This window comes from Notolepis coatsorum, assembly GCF_963971535.1.
Source record: "Notolepis coatsorum genome assembly, chromosome: 17".
Taxonomy (NCBI): Eukaryota; Metazoa; Chordata; class Actinopteri; order Aulopiformes; family Paralepididae; genus Notolepis; species Notolepis coatsorum.
In genome coordinates, this window is record NC_140181.1 from 103,654,972 (window position 1) to 103,673,577 (window position 18,606).

Consider the following 18,606-nt stretch of genomic DNA (forward strand, 5'->3'; position numbering starts at 1 on the left):
TGAAAAAATAATCAGTTTTTTGCACGTTGACCAGAAGCAACTCACTGACAATCGGCGGCATTATTAGATCCATAGCTATAATATAAAATATAGGTTTAGCTCTAAAAACAAGGTGAGCGTTTACATGGGGTTAATGGACGGCAAGGCCAGATGCACTTCCCGGAAGGGGCGTGGCACTCAGTGTTAAAGGGGACACTACTCAAATGAACTATTCTAATATGTTATGTACATGGCCTGAGACAGTTTGTGAACATGAGCACCTCTCTCCCAAAGCCAGAAACCAGAGCAGTAGGAATCAAACTTAAACTGTCATCAAGTATAAAGTTGGGAGCTGCTCCACTGACGATGAACAGGACAAATTTTTTTGGTCCCACAGAACATTATTTTCTTTATCATACCCAAATGAGCTTTATTCTATAGTAGTGGTCTCAGTTCTGAAACAGATAACGTACATTAGGAACTCAGAACATTCCCCTGGGTGTCTCTCAGTGTCATCTATACAAATCATTCCAGATTCATCGTCTATGGAGCCGCTTCAGACTCTACACTTGATGACATCACAAGTTTGAGTTTCAGCACTTTGGGAGAAAGAGTTGCTCATGTTCACTAGTATATTCACACCGTCTTAGAACAGAGGAACAACATGCAGTGTTTCCCATTAATTACGTAGACTGTGGCGGCCCGCTAATTTGTCCCACCAGTTTTATAATAAACCAAAAATAAAATTGTATTACATTTTTCTTTTTTAGATTTTTTTTTTAAATATACATTTTGCCAATAGGGATGTATCAGTAGTATAGGCAGTGGTAGTAGTTGTAATAGTAATCCAGTATTATTTTTTATTTTCTAAAAAATAAACCAGTTCAACACAGGTAACCACTTTTGCTTCATTTCTTTGATGTCTCAAATGTATGCTCTCAGTGGTTCCCAAACCTCTCCCCGAGGCACCCCAGCCGTTCCATGTATTTGTTAAATTCCACCACCAGCACACCTGATTCAACTAATAAAGGGCTAGTTAAGTTGAATCAGGTGTGCTGGTGGTGGAATTTAACAAATACATTGAACGGCTGGGGTGCTTCAAGGAGAGGATTGGGAAGCACTGCTCTAGTCGATTTTGTGTTTTGAGCACCAAGTTCATCATAGATCTAGCTAGGGATGTCCGACATTATCGGCCGATATTGGCATAAAAATGTGATATCGGAAAATATCTATCTATCGTTTTTTTTTTTTTTTTAACATTTATTTAACCTTTATTTACCCAGGCAAGCAAGTAAGAACAAATTATTATTTTATTTATTGTCAAAGTATGCATAATATTGTGTTAATTACACGACAAGAGATATGTAATGTTGGGGGGGGGGGGGGGGGGGGGACCCTGGATATATCGGTATCGGTTGATATCGGTATTGGAAATTAAGAGTTGGACAATATCGGTAAAAAAAAGCCAATATCGAGCATCCCTAGATCTAGCCTCTTTATTTTGCTCTCAAAGTGCACCAGATTGATGTATTTAACTTTAAAGTGTAAAACATGTTTAGGGGGGGCATGCACCCGGACCCCCCTGGAGGGGCAGAGGTTCACCCACCACAGTCTGAACATGTATGAACTCTGACATGTGGACGTAGTTCCCCTCACCCTCTCCATCAGGCCCTTCCTCAGCTTCCTCTCCTCCTGGACGATGGTGAACATCTCTCTGTGTGTGGCAGCTGCCAGGTTGAGGTCCAGCTTCTCTGGGCAAGCGGCCATCTTGCAGGTGAGCTCCTCGTGGGAGAACACGCAGTAGCGACGCAGCCGGCGGTAATGCTCGATACAGGAGCGGCCCGCGGGAAGCTGGGGGGGGGGGGGGGGGAACAACAGAGGAGTGAGAAAGAGGAAGGAGAGACAGTAAGGAGTGAGAAAGAGGAAGGAGACAGCAAGGAGTGAGAAAGAAGAAGGAGAGACAGCAAGGAGTGAGAAAGAGGAAGGAGACAGCAAGGAGTGAGAAAGAGGAAGGAGAGACAGTAAGGAGTGAGAAAGAGGAAGGAGAGACAGCAAGGAGTGAGAAAGAGGAAGGAGAGACAGCAAGGAGTGAGGAAGAGGAAGGAACAACGCCGTAGATACTATATCTATATCTGTACATATCCCTTACCTACTCTTTTTACGCTGCTGGCCAGTACAACCATGACCATAGTGTCTTTATACCTGTATCACTGTACATATTAATACTACAACTCTGTACATACATCTGATTAGCACTACACTTTATAAAATGTATATATTTTTTACCCAGTTTAATCACCTGTACATTGTATATTGCACTTTACTGTTAAATTTGCACTCTGGTTGGATGCCAAACTTCTTTCCGTTGTACCGTACTTGTGCTGTATGACGACAATAACTTTGAATCTAATCTAAACATGGACAGAAAGGACAGCCTCACCCAGTCCGCAGTGCAGAAGTTCACAGCTTCAGCGAAGTTATATCCCTGATTGAAGCCACTGTGATAGGCCCTGGGGAAGGTGATGACAAACTCCCCAGCGCACTGGTTGGTGCGCACAACCTGCCAATCACATGCATCGAGGTTAGTGAGAGAAAGAGGAGGCTACATTGTACCCTTTTGTGCATTATGCTTTAATGAACACGATTGGCAAGTTATGGTATGTATGTGTATGAGGTGTTATTTTACACAGACACATGTCATAGATGAACGTCGATGGATGAGTTAGTGATGCTCAATGACTGTGCAACACTAACCCATCCATCTACATTCATTGCACACACATCCACACATTCACTTTAGACACTTTAAAACACTACACCATATTTTATCTATTTATTACAAAAAGATTTGCACTACATCCATACCTCATTTTTGCATACAAAAAAAACCATTGCATTTTGTACCTCATTGTACTTTTGTTTGTATAGTGTTTGGACTTTATTTAAACTTATTTTTTTACTGTATGAAGCACAATCTCAGGAGGCTCATACAGAACCAAGCATTTCACTGTAATGTACTTGTACCTTATTATGTGACAAATAAAACAAAACTTGAGATACGAAGCACGAGGGCAGATTCTCTGCATGAGTCCATGCCTGTGAATCAACACTACCGTGTGTGTGTGTGTGTGTGTGTGTGTGTGTGTGTGTGTGTGTGTGTGTGTGTGTGTGTGTGTGTGACTGTGTGTGTGTGTGACTGTGTGTGTGACTGTGTGTGACTGTGTGTGTGTGTGACTGTGTGTGTGTGTGACTGTGTGTGTGACTGTGTGTGACTGTGTGTGTGTGTGTGCGCGTGTGTGCGTGCGTGCGTGACACTGACCGGTACGCCATGAGCCATGAGGATGTTGGGGTTCATGATGGTAACCAGCTGGTGCAGGAGGTCAGGCTGGAACTCAAACAGTTCTGGGGTCAGCTTCTTCATGACCTCCTCCAGCCTCTCGGCGGCAATAGAGGGAACCCCGTACCACGTCTTGGGCTCGCCCCTGGAGAACACGTCAGCAACGAGCAGAGGGAGGGAAGAGGAAGAAAGAGATTTTTTTTATTAGCCAGGTTATTGTTCATTTGATTACGAGTCAGTTTTTTCTTCCTTTCTCACTCCTTCCTTCCTCTCTCACTCCTTGCCATCTCTCCTTCCTCTCTCACTCCTTGCCATCTCTCCTTCCTCTCTCACTCCTTGCCATCTCTCCTTCCTCTCTCACTCCTTGCCATCTCTCCTTCCTCTCTCACTCCTTGCCATCTCTCCTTCCTCTCTCACTCCTTGCCATCTCTCCTTCCTCTCTCACTCCTTGCCATCTCTCCTTCCTCTCTCACTCCTTGCCATCTCTCCTTCCTTTCTCACTCCTTGCCATCTCTCCTTCCTCTTCCTCACTCCTTGCCATCTCTCCTTCCTCTCTCACTCCTTGCCATCTCTCCTTCCTCTCTCACTCCTTGCCATCTCTCCTTCCTCTCTCACTCCTTGCCATCTCTCCTTCCTCTTTCTCACTCCTTGGCATCTCTCCTTCCTCTCACTCCTTGCCATCTCTCCTTCCTTGGCATCTCTCCTTCCTTTCTCACTCCTTGCCATCTCTCCTTCCTCTTTCTCACTCCTTGCCATCTCTCCTTCCTCTCTCACTCATTGGCATCTCTCCTTCCTTTCTCACTCCTTGCCATCTCTCCTTCCTCTTCCTCACTCCTTGCCATCTCTCCTTCCTCTCTCACTCCTTGCCATCTCTCCTTCCTCTCTCACTCCTTGCCATCTCTCCTTCCTCTCTCACTCCTTGCCATCTCTCCTTCCTCTCTCACTCCTTGCCATCTCTCCTTCCTCTCTCACTCCTTGCCATCTCTCCTTCCTCTCTCACTCCTTGCCATCTCTCCTTCCTCTCTCACTCCTTGCCATCTCTCCTTCCTCTCTCACTCCTTGCCATCTCTCCTTCCTCTCTCACTTCTTGCCATCTCTCCTTCCTCTCACTCCTTGCCATCTCTCCTTCCTTGGCATCTCTCCTTCCTCTCACTCCTTGGCATCTCTCCTTTCTTGGCATCTCTCCTTCCTCTCTCACTCCTTGGCATCTCTCCTTCCTCTCTCACTCCTTGGCATCTCTCCTTCCTCTTCCTCACTCCTTGCCATCTCTCCTTCCTCTCTCACTCCTTGCCATCTCTCCTTCCTCTTCCTCACTCCTTGCCATCTTTCCTTCCTCTTCCTCACTCCTTGCCGTCTTTCTCACTCCTTCCTTCCTCTTCCTCACTCCTTGATTACAGCAGGATTACAGCCTCTACATTAAACAGCATAGTCAGGTCCATAAATAGTTGGGACATTGACACAATTTGCACAAAAATGTGTAGCAAAGTGTGTGAAAGTCGTGACTTAAAGTACACCTTGATTGCTTAATTTCAACTACATGGTGGTGTACGGAGCCAAAATTATGAGAATTGTGTTGATATATTTATATTTTAAATGTAATATTTATGGTTCCGACTGTATATACTATAACCAGGACATAACCAGGACATGATGAAACTAACATTTTCATTTACCAACAACAGTGGCTGATAGATTCAGGATTCCACCAGCCAGTTTAACTCTGTATTAGCCTTAGAACACAGGCTGGAAACCACCCAAAGTAGCTTGAAGACGGGGGGCAGACTTAAACAGCCAACTATGTACCATTATATAGCTGGTGTCTGGTAGGGATGGGCAAAACTCACAAAATACTAATAGATAATCGCCACCGTCCCCCCCCCTCCCCATTACATATGATTTAGTTTTGACTTAATAGCGAACGTGAGATAATCAAACAAGCAAGCTAGTTGGCTGCCATCATTGCTAACAGCTGACGCTAGTGGACCACGGGAACATAAAGCATTCATTTTGAACGTTACATCACAGCTTGAAATGTGTGAACTTAGTGAAACAACATGGCAAATGTACAAAGCGTTGCTACCATGTAATAACATCTCCGGTCACTCTCTCTTCATCTTTCTTTTCCGTTCTCCCAGCTGTTAACAGACTGTTATGCTACCTGGCTAGCTAGCTACCTATAACCAGCATGCCGTTACAGCGGTGTAACAGTTAATAGGGTCCCTTCTCAACACACTACACAGTGTAGGTGCCGGTAAAAACAAGGGGACATTTATTTCATATTTACAAAACAATATTCGCATAAACTATTAGATAATTTTTTATAAATTTAACAACTATTCAAAAACCGATGCCCATCCCTAATGTTTCAAGGTCAGTATATATATATATAACAAAATATAAGTGATGACACATCATGACTAGAACATAAGGACCAGCGATGGTTACCAGTGCAGGTAGTTGATGGAGTAGCTCCAGTGGTCCTCGATGTGCCAGCAGAAGGCCGAGAACACCATGCCCACGTAGAGCCAGGGAACCTTCATGCCAGAGATGTCTGCGTTGATGTGACACAGGACGGACTGCTCCAGGACTGGCATCACATTCAGGTTCCAGCCACTGCGGGCGTATTCCTGGAGGGGAGGCAGGGACACACAGGGTCAGAGGGGAAACATTGGATGGTACTAGTCTTTGAGCTGCTACTATTATAATACATTTTATTTATAGAGCACACTTTAACCCTTTCACTAGGGTCATGACATTTCTCACAACAGAGAACCATCCGATTGACCTGTCTCAAACCCCACTGTCTTTTCTCGATCCTCCAATGTTGCTTGGGAAGTAGAAAAGAAGTTGAAAAGACAGCGGATAGGTCCATTATCCCTTTCACAACCACACTAAAAGGGTGTGAAAGGGTTAACCGTCTGTAGTGTGGTAGTGAAAGGGTTAACCCTTTGTCGTGTGGCAGTGAACGGGTTAACCTTCTGTATTGTCGCAGTGAAGGGGTTAACCATTTGATAGTGTGGCAGTGAAAGGGTTACAATACAAGGGTTCTTACACCTTTTCCAAAGCAAAATTCAAGCACTTTTCAAGCTTTTTCAAGGTGCCTTTTCAAGCTTTTACAGCATCTTACACGGCTGTGGTAAATTAAATATTTACACATGATAATTTCACTTCTTCCATCACATTAAATCAGATATAATTGTGCTATAAACAACCAAAATGATGTAGACATCCTATATAACCTGGCTGAGCCAATATGAAACAATCACTCAAATAATCACCAGATAAAACTTAAATTTCAATCAAATATTTACTGAAAATGTGCAAAATAAGTAAACAGTCTTTGAGGTAGGCAGTCAATCAGCTCCTTGAGCCTTAAAATGTATACAAAATCAAATCAACCTAGAATTTTTATATAACCCCCCACAGTGGTGTTCAGTTGGTACGTCCCAGCAGGGACCTGGATGTAAGCTATATGATGCCCATGTTATTGGTTGCAATACAGACGCACAGTTGACACACGCTCTAGTCTCCTCGATTGTTATTTCACACAAACAGCTACCCCACTTCTTATGTTGCAGACATATCCTACAGAACATTCCTTAAAATAGAAAGAATTGATTTGCTCGTTAGATATGTTGATCACAGCGAAACCACAGCTCCGATGCATAATGGCGTTAGCTAAACAAAACTTGTTTTAAGGTAAATTGCCTTTCAGTGTGTCAGAGCGAGCGCCCTCAAGTTGTGCAGACTGGACGCTCTGACCGAAGAGTCAGTTTATCAGAGAGGAGCAGATTTTCAGAGTGAATTTATTAACTCACCTTACGGTGTCGCTTGTCGTTGTCAACATGAATAATAAACATAGCCGTCTGTGGCAACGCTAGCTCACTAGCTTGCTAAAGTTTTTTTTAAATAAATAAGCTTGCTAACGTTAGCTCACTAACGTTACTGGGATTAAAGCAAGCTTTCAGGAGGGGCGGGGGGGGGGCCGTGGCGAGGCTCGAGAGAGGACTCCTCTTCATTTTGCGTGAAAGGCGAAAGCAATTAGGCGCTCTCCGAATTTTATTTGTTTATCTAAAAACCTAACTATTAAGTCCGATAACGATTTATTATGAAAGTATACAGTGCAATTACAATAACTTTCCAGCACTTTATACACAATTCAAGCACATTTCAAACCTTGAAAACACCACAATGAAATACAAGCATTTTCAAGGATTTCCAGCACCCGTACGAACCCTAACATGGTAGGGCTGCCTGATTAAAATCGATTACCGTAAATCCTCTAATAGTGGAGGGGAACTCGAATAAAGGACGGGCCTCTTATATAAGCCGGGGGTTCGATACATGGAGACAAATACAGGCCGGCTTCCAATACAAGGTCGCAAAAAAAAGTTTATTTTATTTTTCGTGCCGTGATATAGAATGATAAACTCTTGCCAATGCAAATCAAGTGCTGCCTCCCGCTACACTGACTACATTAACATTTCCCTCTCGTTGGCGTTAGCTTTAGCGTTAGCTAACGTTGTCATATCTAGATCTGTGGTGTCGGCTGGATGACGTTGGCTTTGTTTTGCAAACGTTAACGTTCGCTATCTATATGGCGTTGGCAGGCGGGGCTGGCGTTGTCCAGTTGGCATTACAGATCATGATGGCTATGATAGCGTCAGCTAAAGCTACTGCATGTTACTGTATCAATGCAACTCGATTCGACTGAGGTAGTCGAGAAGGTACCACACGCTAAATCGTCCCCGGACCCCGCAACCTATAGACAGTTCCAACTTCAGTGTTACGTTAATCCACCACAGTTTCACCCTGACAAAGCAAATACTCATCTGTATATGTTTATGTCTAAATAAAATCAATCAATCAATCAATCACAATTACAATTGGCCAGTTTGTGAAATTACGGCCTGCCTCTTATATAAGCCTCTCTCTAATAAACAGAACAGCCCTAGTAGTTTGTATCTAATAAAAAGGAAACACAACACACAAGACTGAATATAATATCATTACAGGGTTCCAGGTGGAGTGTGTTTTACATGTTACATTGGTAAACAACCTGTTTACCGTATATCTCCTCACTGTTAGATTGGAATATTGGAACCTATTCAACTCGATCGAATGACTGGATGGTTCTTAGGGTTCCTCAAATTTGTTCTGAGCTAGGGAAGTCAGCCTTTTCCTTTGATGCCTCTAACTCATGGAATGTCCTTCAACTCTTGCTGAAATTGGAGGTTCTCCCTTCCCTTGGAATGTTTAAACGTATGATTTCAGACCATTGTGTGACTACCTGTAACTGTTTTAGTTGATCTTTTTAAATTATTTTGAAAAGTTTTTTTATTTGTGTTTAAATTTCTTTGAATATTGTTTTTATTATGTACTGTACAATCGTAGTTTTTTCTGTAAATGAGGGAAACCTCAGATGCTTACGATTTTAAATAAAGGTTGAAATGAAATGTGAAGGGAGGGTTGAAGATTCTCCAAGAACAAATATTAACATTGTGGTGAACAAACAAAAGAAGAAGCCATTCAGAAGCTGGAAGCAAGGTAAGAGGCATCTGTTGGATCCCATTCAAATGCCTCACACAAGGAAATGATAAGAAAAAAACGGAAAGAAAATCATACAAAGCAGGTTACCCAACTGTGGTCTGATGGCTTGTTGTATTTAGTTCATTTCTTCCCGTCATTATTTATAGTTTCTTTACTTTATTTTCTCTAAACTTGAAGCCGTATGGCATAAGTGCCTACTTCAGTGTCTATCTGTAGACCTGCTTGTATGTATTGTGAATGTTCCTTGTGTGCGTTTGAGGGGGGGGGGGGGGGGGGGGGGGGGGGGGTATTTTATATTGATATAATCTTAGTATCACTTTGCTTCTTGGTGAATGCCACATACAAGCCCCTAGAGCAGGGGTTGGCAACCTGCGGCTCTTTATATATTAGCCAATCAGCTGCGGCTTATTTATTTCTTTTTTGTTCTCTTATTTTGGAGATCGATGTCATACTGTGACACTGAAATGAAAAAATATTTCATCAACTAAAATATTGTCAACAAAAATATACAGTACGTCACACCCCGTGCCTGTCCCTGCCGTCTGCAGGTGGCTAATCTTGAGTTTCCGACCCCCCAGTAAGCTAACCATGGATAAATCCAAAAAAGGAAAGTGAGGAAAATAGAGGGTTTAATTCAGCGTGGACAGATTAACGACTAACGATGCAGGCTTAACCTGTATGCCTGATATGTGGTGCGAAATTTGCGAACAACGAGGGCGCCCCACAATTCACTTTTAAATGCTGTTGTTTTAAGCATCTTCTTGGCCTGCTTGCCAGCTAGAGCAAGCTAGAGCATCACACATGAAGAAATGAGGCGTCAGATTTGATTAAAACAGAACAAAAATAATTTCGATTTCTTGATTCAGAACAATTTGATCATGGATGAACTAAACATTCAATGCGAATGGTTGATTTGAATTTCAATGACTTTCTAAGCACCTTGTTAAAAAATTTGGCTGTTTTTCAAGGAATTCCAGGCTTAGACTTATTTAATTTTTTTTATCAAGCACTTTAAGCACTTCAAGGACCTTGTGCGAACCCTGTACACACCTCCTCCTCCGTGCTGAGATGCCTCTTGCCGTTGTTCATTGGGAAGCCGCTGCCGAACTCTTTGGAGTGTATGTCCGCGCCGTACTCCACCGTCACGTCCTCCTCGATGCTGCTGACCAGCCGCCAGAACTCCCGCTCCACCAACTCCGTGGGAACCAGCTGCACGGAGAGAGAGCGCACAAGGTCACATGATCACATTCAACACGAACCATCTGCACGGAGAGAGAGAGAGCGCACAAGGTCACATGATCACATTCTAAACGTATCGCCATTACGCAGCAGCACAAGTACAGTAACAATGAAAAAGAGGTTAGGTTAAAACCCTTTCACTGCCGCACTACCAAACGGTTAACCCAGGGAACAAACTTAACTTTTTGACTTACCAGCCATTTGGCTGGTCGATTTTTAAAAGTACCAGCCGGGCAGATTTTTTTACCAGCCAAAAATTATAAATAGCTTTTTAGTATATCGCCATGTGTTATTATTACATATAATACTCTCATATGCTATTTTCAATTAATATCATAAACAACATATGGAATATTAGCATAATTTTGAGTGGACTGAAGGAATGAGTCAGCGTTAATAGTTTTAAATGCAAATAATTTATTGAAACATAGAAGTGGGGTCGGGACACACACACACACTGTTTCAACTCACCACCCCCGCATCATATTGTAGTCTGTCTTCAAACTTCCACTCCTCTCAAAACTTTTTTATATTTGAATATCAACATTATCTGTCCATCCTCAGTAATCCTCAGTTTACTATAATATACTCCTGTCCTGAGTCCTGACTAGTGACTCGGTCATCTTTCCAAACGCACGCACGCACACACACAGGGAAGGGGTGGTGCTGTTCACTATGGCTCTGTCTCGTCTGATCATCAGGATTAGCTTGTTAGCTTACGTTAACGTTGTAGTGATTGGTACATAAACGTTAATTTCGGGCGATGTGGGCATAAAGGAATGGCGACGGTGCAAAGCATGTAGCTGCATTGGACTCGTTGTGAGAAGAAGAAAAACATCACGGACTTATTTCGCGTCTGTAGGCGCACTGCTGTGTTAACGCTGCTGTGTTTAACGCTGCTGCTCTGTTTTCAAGAAACAACACGGAGTGGGCGGATATCATATGACTCGCGGAGTTGCTAAGGGTTTATCAAAATAAGAGTATCATATGAACCTGAACGTTGCTAGCTGCCGGAGCCCAGATATTATGACTGGAGCTGCGCTTGGGGCGGCAATGAGACCCGCACAGGATTTTCAAAATAAGAGTATCGATATGAACTACACGCCAGCTGGCGGGCAGACTATTATTTTTAGACGCCAGACGGTAAATCTACACGCATTTGGCAAATGGCGTCTAGTTATTTTGTTCCCTGGGTTAACCCTTTCACTGCGACAATACAGAAGGTTAACCCTTTCACTGCCACACGGCAAAGGGTTAAGCCTTTCACTACCACACTACAGAAGGTTAACCCTTCTGTAGTGTGATAGTAAAGGGTTAACCTTCTGTGGTGTGGTAGTGAAAGGGTTAACCAGAGTGCAAATGTAACAGTAAAGTGCAATACAATGTACAGGTGATTAAACTGGGTATATAAATTAGTACTACCGAGTTAATAGTGCTAATCAGATGTATGTACAGAGTTGTAGTATTAATATGTACAGTGATACAGGTATAAAGACAGTATGGTAGTAAGTCATACTGGCCAGCAGCGTACCGTAATTCCTCTAATAGTAACCGGTATTCAATTAAAAACCGGGTCTCTATTAATGACCGGGTGCGCTGTTGAGCTAAGCAATTATAAGCCGGCCTCCTAATACAAGCCGGGTTTCATGTATATTAGAGGAATTACGGTATTTCCCTCAACGGATTTACCATAGGCAATATATTAGTGATGCACCGATGTGAAAATTGTGGCCGATACCGATAACCGATATTAATATTGCTGTTCTGGCCGATACCGATATTTACCGATGTCGATATCTCTGTATAGAAAACACTTTTTTATGATAATCAAATAAAGAGCTATTTTCCAAAACGCATAATTTTCTTTTACTTTTGTAACTTATTTTCAGAAATGACTGATATTTTGAAACTATTTAAGGCCAAAACATGTAAAAAGAAGAAAAAAAAGATAATATTTTTTTTTTTTTTTTTTTTTTTAATATCGGCCCTATCTTGATATCGGACCGATACCGATGTGTAAAAAAACGGCCATATCGGCCGATATTATATCGGCGGCCGATATATCGTGCATCACTACAATATATTTTGTTATTGTTGTTATATGCTGGCCTGGCTGTGCAGTAAATACCATATAATGGTATGGTGTTAATGTTTACCAAGAGAGTAAGCCTACCTCAGAATTGTATAAAACGAAGTTATTATTATTATACCAGTATTGTGATTGCACTATTTTACTTTATTTTACTTTTTTTGACCACCTGTAATTGCACTGTTTACTACCGTATTTCATACAGTACTTGGTTTCAATAAATGAACCCAGTACATTTTACTGGGTTCAAACTGACACAAAATGTTGATTTATTCATTATGATCCGTTTGAAAATTAGAAATATAGGCCTCTCTCTTATACATGCCTCCTCCTAATACAAGCCTGGTATCCGCTACAGTTGAAACAAATACAAGCCGGGGTTACTATTAGAGGAATTACGGTAACTAGTAAGAGTAGGTAAGGGATATGTACAGATATAGATATAGTATCTAGACATGTATAAAGGATTATATGCAGGTGCTGTATGTACAGACCGCTGTGGCTAGACATACTGTATACGGTAAGAATAAATATATATATATATACAGCATTAATATACATGCCATCATACAGTTATATGAGTTATATGCAGGTGTATAAGTAGTTATATAGAAAGATAATATACAGGTATATTGAGACATATATATATATATATATATGTGCTGTCGATATAAATATATAAATGTATATATATATATGGTATATACACTAAGAGTCGAGTTTAAAATCTCTCAAATCAGCATCCATTTGGTAAGGAGGTGGAACAAACAGCGACACGTTCCCTTGTGTGCGGTGGGGGTTCACACACTCACATGCACCGGCATGTTGAAGTAATCCGCTTTGAAGGTGTCTGCCATCTCCCCGAAGCTCTGCAGGCTGTACTCCCGCGTCGCTTGCTCAAAGCCGAACGCTTCCGACGGCTTCTTGCACGCCTGGGGGGGGGGGGGGGGGGGGAAGTAGAGTCAATTAAGTGCGAGAAGACGACGCCCCTCTCCGAGGACGGGAGTGTTTCGAAAACTCTTTCTACATATCACAGGAAAAAATCTCAACCGTGGATCACATCGAAGTCTCACAATTTAATAGCATCTGGGAATTTGCTTGTGGATAATCTAGGCTGCTAATCACATGAGATTGACCCGTGAGCCCTCCACTCCACAACCCACCCTTCTCTCAATCCCCCTCCTCACCCCCTACTTTATTTACTCCCCTATGCCCCCCCCCCCCCCCTTTCCCTTGTCATGTGTATTCGTTGTTGTCCTTCATTGTCCTTAGTTGTAATTTGTTTATCAATGTCTAGTCTGAGTTCCCCCCTCCGAGAGGGCAATGAAATGTCAATATTTTTCTTATTTTCCTACACTTTTTATAATTTTTTTTGCACTGTAAATAGTTAAAATGTATAATAAATAATAACGTTGTCCCCTGAAAAGGGGGGGGGGGGGGGGGGTGGATGGGGTGCCCTCAAAAAAGGGCAAAAAATTATAATAATTAAAAAAAGAAAAACCTGTGGCTCTCGTTGCGGAGCGACACGGATCACTTGCCTCTCTGATGCACTTGGGACAGCGCCAGTTGCCCTTGGGCGGCTCGGTGAGCGGCGGCAGCAGGCAGAAGGTGTGGTAGTTGTCGTCACAGCCGTCGCACAGCAGCAGCTTCTCGTCGTCGTCCCCGCGGCCGCACATCCGACACACGAAGGAGTCCACCTGGGCCGGAGAGGAGACGCGGATTATAACAAGGGCTAGGCCATAATCGCGATATATTTGAATAAATCGATAATAAAAAATAATAATAATAATGTACAGTAGGCTATGTGTGCTAGCAGAGCTAGTCTCCAGTCACGAGTCACGGTGCACATGTGCACAGGTGGTTTGTCCACCGAAAAAGCACCAAAAGATAGAAAAGAAACTAGCAGAGCCAGAACTGTTCAACTCCCCTGGAGCCACAGCCAGCAGAGAAGCCGGTTTACTTTCGCTTTCAAACCAGCTGCAGCCTGAGAACTGGAGTGTGAGGGACTGTAACACTAAAGATGGCGGCAACGACAAAGAATTGCTGCAAAATAAACATACATTTGTTTAAATAATATATATATATATTTTTTTTTCAATAAAAATATCGATAATTATCGATATCGAACGATATGAAAAATGTTATCGTGATAAAATGTTTGGCCATATCACCCGGCCCAAATTATAACTACTTCCAGCTGGTGTTGAGGGTTTTAAAAATGGATTAAAAAGCATTAGTTCATAATAATAATAATAATAATTCATTACATTTATATAGCACTTTTCTAGACACTCAAAGCACTCCCCACAATGTAGGGTGGAAATTGCCTCCTTCACCACCACTGGTAGCACCCAACCTTGGGCTACGCAGGCTCAATGGCTGCCATACACTGGCACCAGGCACACATCACACTACTACACAATGGCTGAACGGCTCAGGAGACAGGGATTGATATCAGCCAATTAAGGGGGGAGAGGGATGATTAGGTGGCCTTTATGTCAGAGACCTGATTGGGAATTTTGCCAGGAACGTCGGGGAACCCCCTCTACTCTTTGCGATAGGTTCTTTAACGAGACCACAGCCACATTGGACCAGCCACAGTGGACAGACCAGATGCGCTGTTTTGCGTGTTTATAGCACAAGTGCTAGTTTTCGACACCAGTCCATTGAGGCTTTTCTAAAAGATATAATCAAATCAACAGTACATTAGTCATCAGTTGTACCCTTCCTGATGACTTGTCGTACAGAACTTGAAAGTCGCTTTGGATAAAAGCGTCAGCTAAATGACTAAATGTACATGTACATCTCATACGACATCTTCACTTGACTTTGCACTGGCTTACTTTGATCTTTAACTCATTCAGAGTAGGGGTGGACGGTATAAACGGTATACGGTATAAACGGTATGAATTTGCTCTACGGTATGGATTTTGACTATACCGTGTAACCGGTAGAGCAGCTCTAAAATAGCAATGACGTTGTCGTCATGTAACCACAGCGCGACTATTTCAATCGCATTTGCCCCTAAAAATAGATAGAATTAGTCATAGATAATAGATATGTGCAAACTGGAAAAAGTTATTTAGGAGGCTTCGCGCAGTGGGCGCACTGGGCGTGTCAACACGCAATTGTCATTTCATAATAAACACATATCACCGCGGCGCACAGCAAGTTTCAATTTCAGTTCCTGGCATTTTTAACCAGTGGAGAAAGGTAAGGCCTAACAAAATTAATAGTTGGTTTCAGGTTGGTTGTCAGTTTGGCCATGGGTAGGTAGGGAATTTATTTTATTTTATTTTTTTATTTTATTCTTTCCCACGGCGACTATGGATAGGCAATTTCTTTATTTAATTCAAATGTTCACAACAACATGGATGCATGTACTCTGCCAGCATGTTTAATATCCATAATACTAAATGTTTGACTAAGATTTCTATGAAACTTTATTCTAAAAAAAAAAAAAAATGAAGTGTTTTTTTTTTTTTTTAACCAACTATTAATTTTGTTAGGCCTAAGAGATCTTACCTATCGTTTTTCTTATATGAATTATTCTACGTTAATAAAACATACCTGGCGATCAACTACAGTTTGCTGTAAACATTGGCTGCAGCGGGAGGAAGGCTGCAGCAGTGGATTTGCGAAATAGCATGCAGCTGCAGAGCCGCAGAGCCAGGGGCTCTTTCAGGTCTGGTCACAAGCCGCTCAACAGCGCCCCCCCACCCAACGGCTGAATTGCCCTGAATTGACCTGAAAGAGCCCCTGGCTCTGCGGCTCTGCAGCTACATATGCTTCTAGCAAAATCCAGCATCCAGCCCTGCTGTTTGCAATGGGAGCAGCACGGAGTCTCGACTCGGGACTTATTTTATTTGGAATATAATGACTTTATACGCAAAAGTAGCCTAGTTTTAAGTTAAAATATTATAAATCTACATGCCTTGAGGATGCCATTCTTTATATAGCCTGCCTATCAGGCAAAAAAAATTATTCTAACGGAAACACTGATATATACCGTTACAGTCTATGCTTCAAATTATACCGTGATATAAATTTTAGACCATACCGTCCACCCCTAATTCAGAGCCACGCCCCTTTGACCATATTAGGGCTAGCGTGCCAGTAAGGAAGTCAATGGGAGGACGGGGACATTTGCGAACGCTTAAACTATATCTTAAATTATGGCTATGGGTCTAAAACACCCCTCGCTTATCAATGACTTGCTTGCAGTGAACATGTACAAAACGGATTGATTTTTCATTGGTACATTTCCGTTTTATACCGTTTTGAATACAAGTACAGTTTTGGAGATGTCTAGTAATTCCAGAGGAATTCCGCCATAATAGCCCTTTACTGGAATACACTAAACACATCGTCCTTTTTCAGCAGATTTTTGTTTTTCAAATAAACGCTAGATTATCGATAGTATATGTGTACTTATGCACGCTAGAGAAGCGGGCTGAAAAATCGATTATCCATGCCGTGGTCAACGCTAACGTTACGCACACACACACACACACACACACTGCGATGGCGGAGAAAAAAACATCTGATTAACCCAAGACTGGTAACATAGAGTCCTTACCACACATCAGATGTTCTGCAAAAAGATTAATCCAATTCCTGATCGCCATTGCAAATATTGATCGCGTTTATTGATCCAACGTTATAGCACCAAAACACATAATCGAAAGCTGCTCCAAGCCTCCCCAGTGAATGTGGTAACAGATACTGCTTGCCCGAGAAGGGAAACCCCGGGAGCGGAGTTTTTTTCTGATGCAGTCCCACCCAATCCAATCCAATGATGTGCAATACCATCCGGGAGACGATAGGCGGCGGTATTTGCCCTTTTCGAGCTCAGACCCATTCCCAATGATAGCGTCAGGCTGGATGGATGAAAAATGAATGGATATTGCTAATAAAAGAAATAACGATTAAAACCTGAGTTTTCTCTGGTTTTGGCACTCAACGCATGGCGAGTTAACCCAACTAATCTCGTGGTTGGCACTGAATGGGTTAAGACTCACAAACTGAGGGTTGTTGAGGCTGCGTCTCAGCCTCATGGTCATCTTGGTGCAGGGCCCCCCGTTTCCATCTCCGTCCTCGTCGACTTGCTCCTCGTCCTTCTCCTTTCGATCCGCCTCCCCCGGGTCCTCCTTCTTCACCTCCTTCTTCACCGGGCCGGCGGTGGGGGACGCCGGGGGGGCCGCCGACACGCTGCGGTCCGCTCGCTTCTCCGCCTCCTCCTTGATCGGGGTGGCGTCGGCGGAGGAAGCCCCGGCGGGCGCTACTGCGTTGTCCAAGATGGTAACGGTCTGAGGTAACTCGTCTAGAAGAGGAGCGCAAGATTATTTTGATTTTATTTTATTACGGATCCCCATTAGCTGGTGCCATAGCAACCAGCTAGTCTTCCTGGGGTCCACACAAAAACAATTATTATTGCAAAACAGAATTATTTAAAGTCAGTACTCAACACACAATGCATAATGAAATTAACAATTAAGATGGCTAAAATTACATGCAAGCAAAGAAACAGAAAACCAAAAAAACGTAATAAAAATACTTTACAGTGTTAAATACAATGAGATTAGTTAACACATTGATTGCCACGCAGTATGCCCATCATTATACCCAGTCTGCCACCGCTGTAAGCCTATGGAGATGTTTACCTTCTTTGCAGGGCTATAACTTTTTAAATATTATAGCTATATCTGCATTACTATGGCCCATTCAACATCGATTATCTATGGCTCCGGATGTGGGAAAATTATATTTTTTTCATTCATACATTGTTGTGTTAATACCGTCGAGAATATAAGTATGTTTTTAAGCTTTTCTGCTGTAATTCCAAAAACGCTAGTTATAGGCCCCGAAGCATATGATAGATTATCGATTGGCGTTTCTTTCCTATACACGCTATATTAAAAAATTCAAATGCATATTATCGGTATACATTATGCTTCATCATGCGTGAAGGAAAGGGGGGGGGGGGTCGTTTATAATTCCTTGATAGTCAGTAACGGCTTTATTTATAGTATGGGTTGATATATTGATCAGACTGATAGCAAACAAAGAAATGGACAATCGGGCTGAAAATAACATTAAGTGTCCTCTTACCGTTCGCCGATGACACTGGAGGAAAAATATCCCAATTATTTGACGTCGATCTCCTAGATCAATTTCCGGTTTGTATGGCGCAATAAAGGCCGAAATTCGCGCTTTGAAAGCGATCCAAATGCACTCGAGTGTGTGTATTGATCCACACCACAATATATCTCTGGCGGAGGAATTTCCTCGATGCACCGATCGCCACTTCCAGTTTGGCGCGAGTGTAACTCGCCCGCAGAAGTATTCTTTCCCAACTCTGGCAACAAGATACATATCTGATGTAGCCTTGTATCGACTGGTTTGAGCCTGT

The 18,606-nt window shown here is 42.5% G+C and overlaps 1 protein-coding gene across 4 annotated transcripts in view; it reads right to left on the reverse strand.

The window, feature by feature from the left end:
- The window catches only part of kdm5c (lysine demethylase 5C), a 79,291-nt gene that overhangs the window by 42,536 nt on the left and 18,149 nt on the right, over positions 1-18,606 (reverse strand). For all 4 annotated transcript variants that reach the window (XM_084333146.1, XM_084333144.1, XM_084333145.1 and 1 more), the window contains 8 exons: positions 17,216-17,517; positions 13,733-13,891; positions 13,007-13,126; positions 9,917-10,075; positions 5,762-5,943; positions 3,299-3,461; positions 2,420-2,539; positions 1,636-1,830 (listed from right to left, as the gene is read on the reverse strand). In XM_084333146.1, coding sequence (XP_084189272.1) covers positions 1,636-1,830; positions 2,420-2,539; positions 3,299-3,461; positions 5,762-5,943; positions 9,917-10,075; positions 13,007-13,126; positions 13,733-13,891; positions 17,216-17,517 — 1,400 coding nt within the window. The remainder of the gene's footprint in view (positions 1-1,635; positions 1,831-2,419; positions 2,540-3,298; positions 3,462-5,761; positions 5,944-9,916; positions 10,076-13,006; positions 13,127-13,732; positions 13,892-17,215; positions 17,518-18,606) is intronic.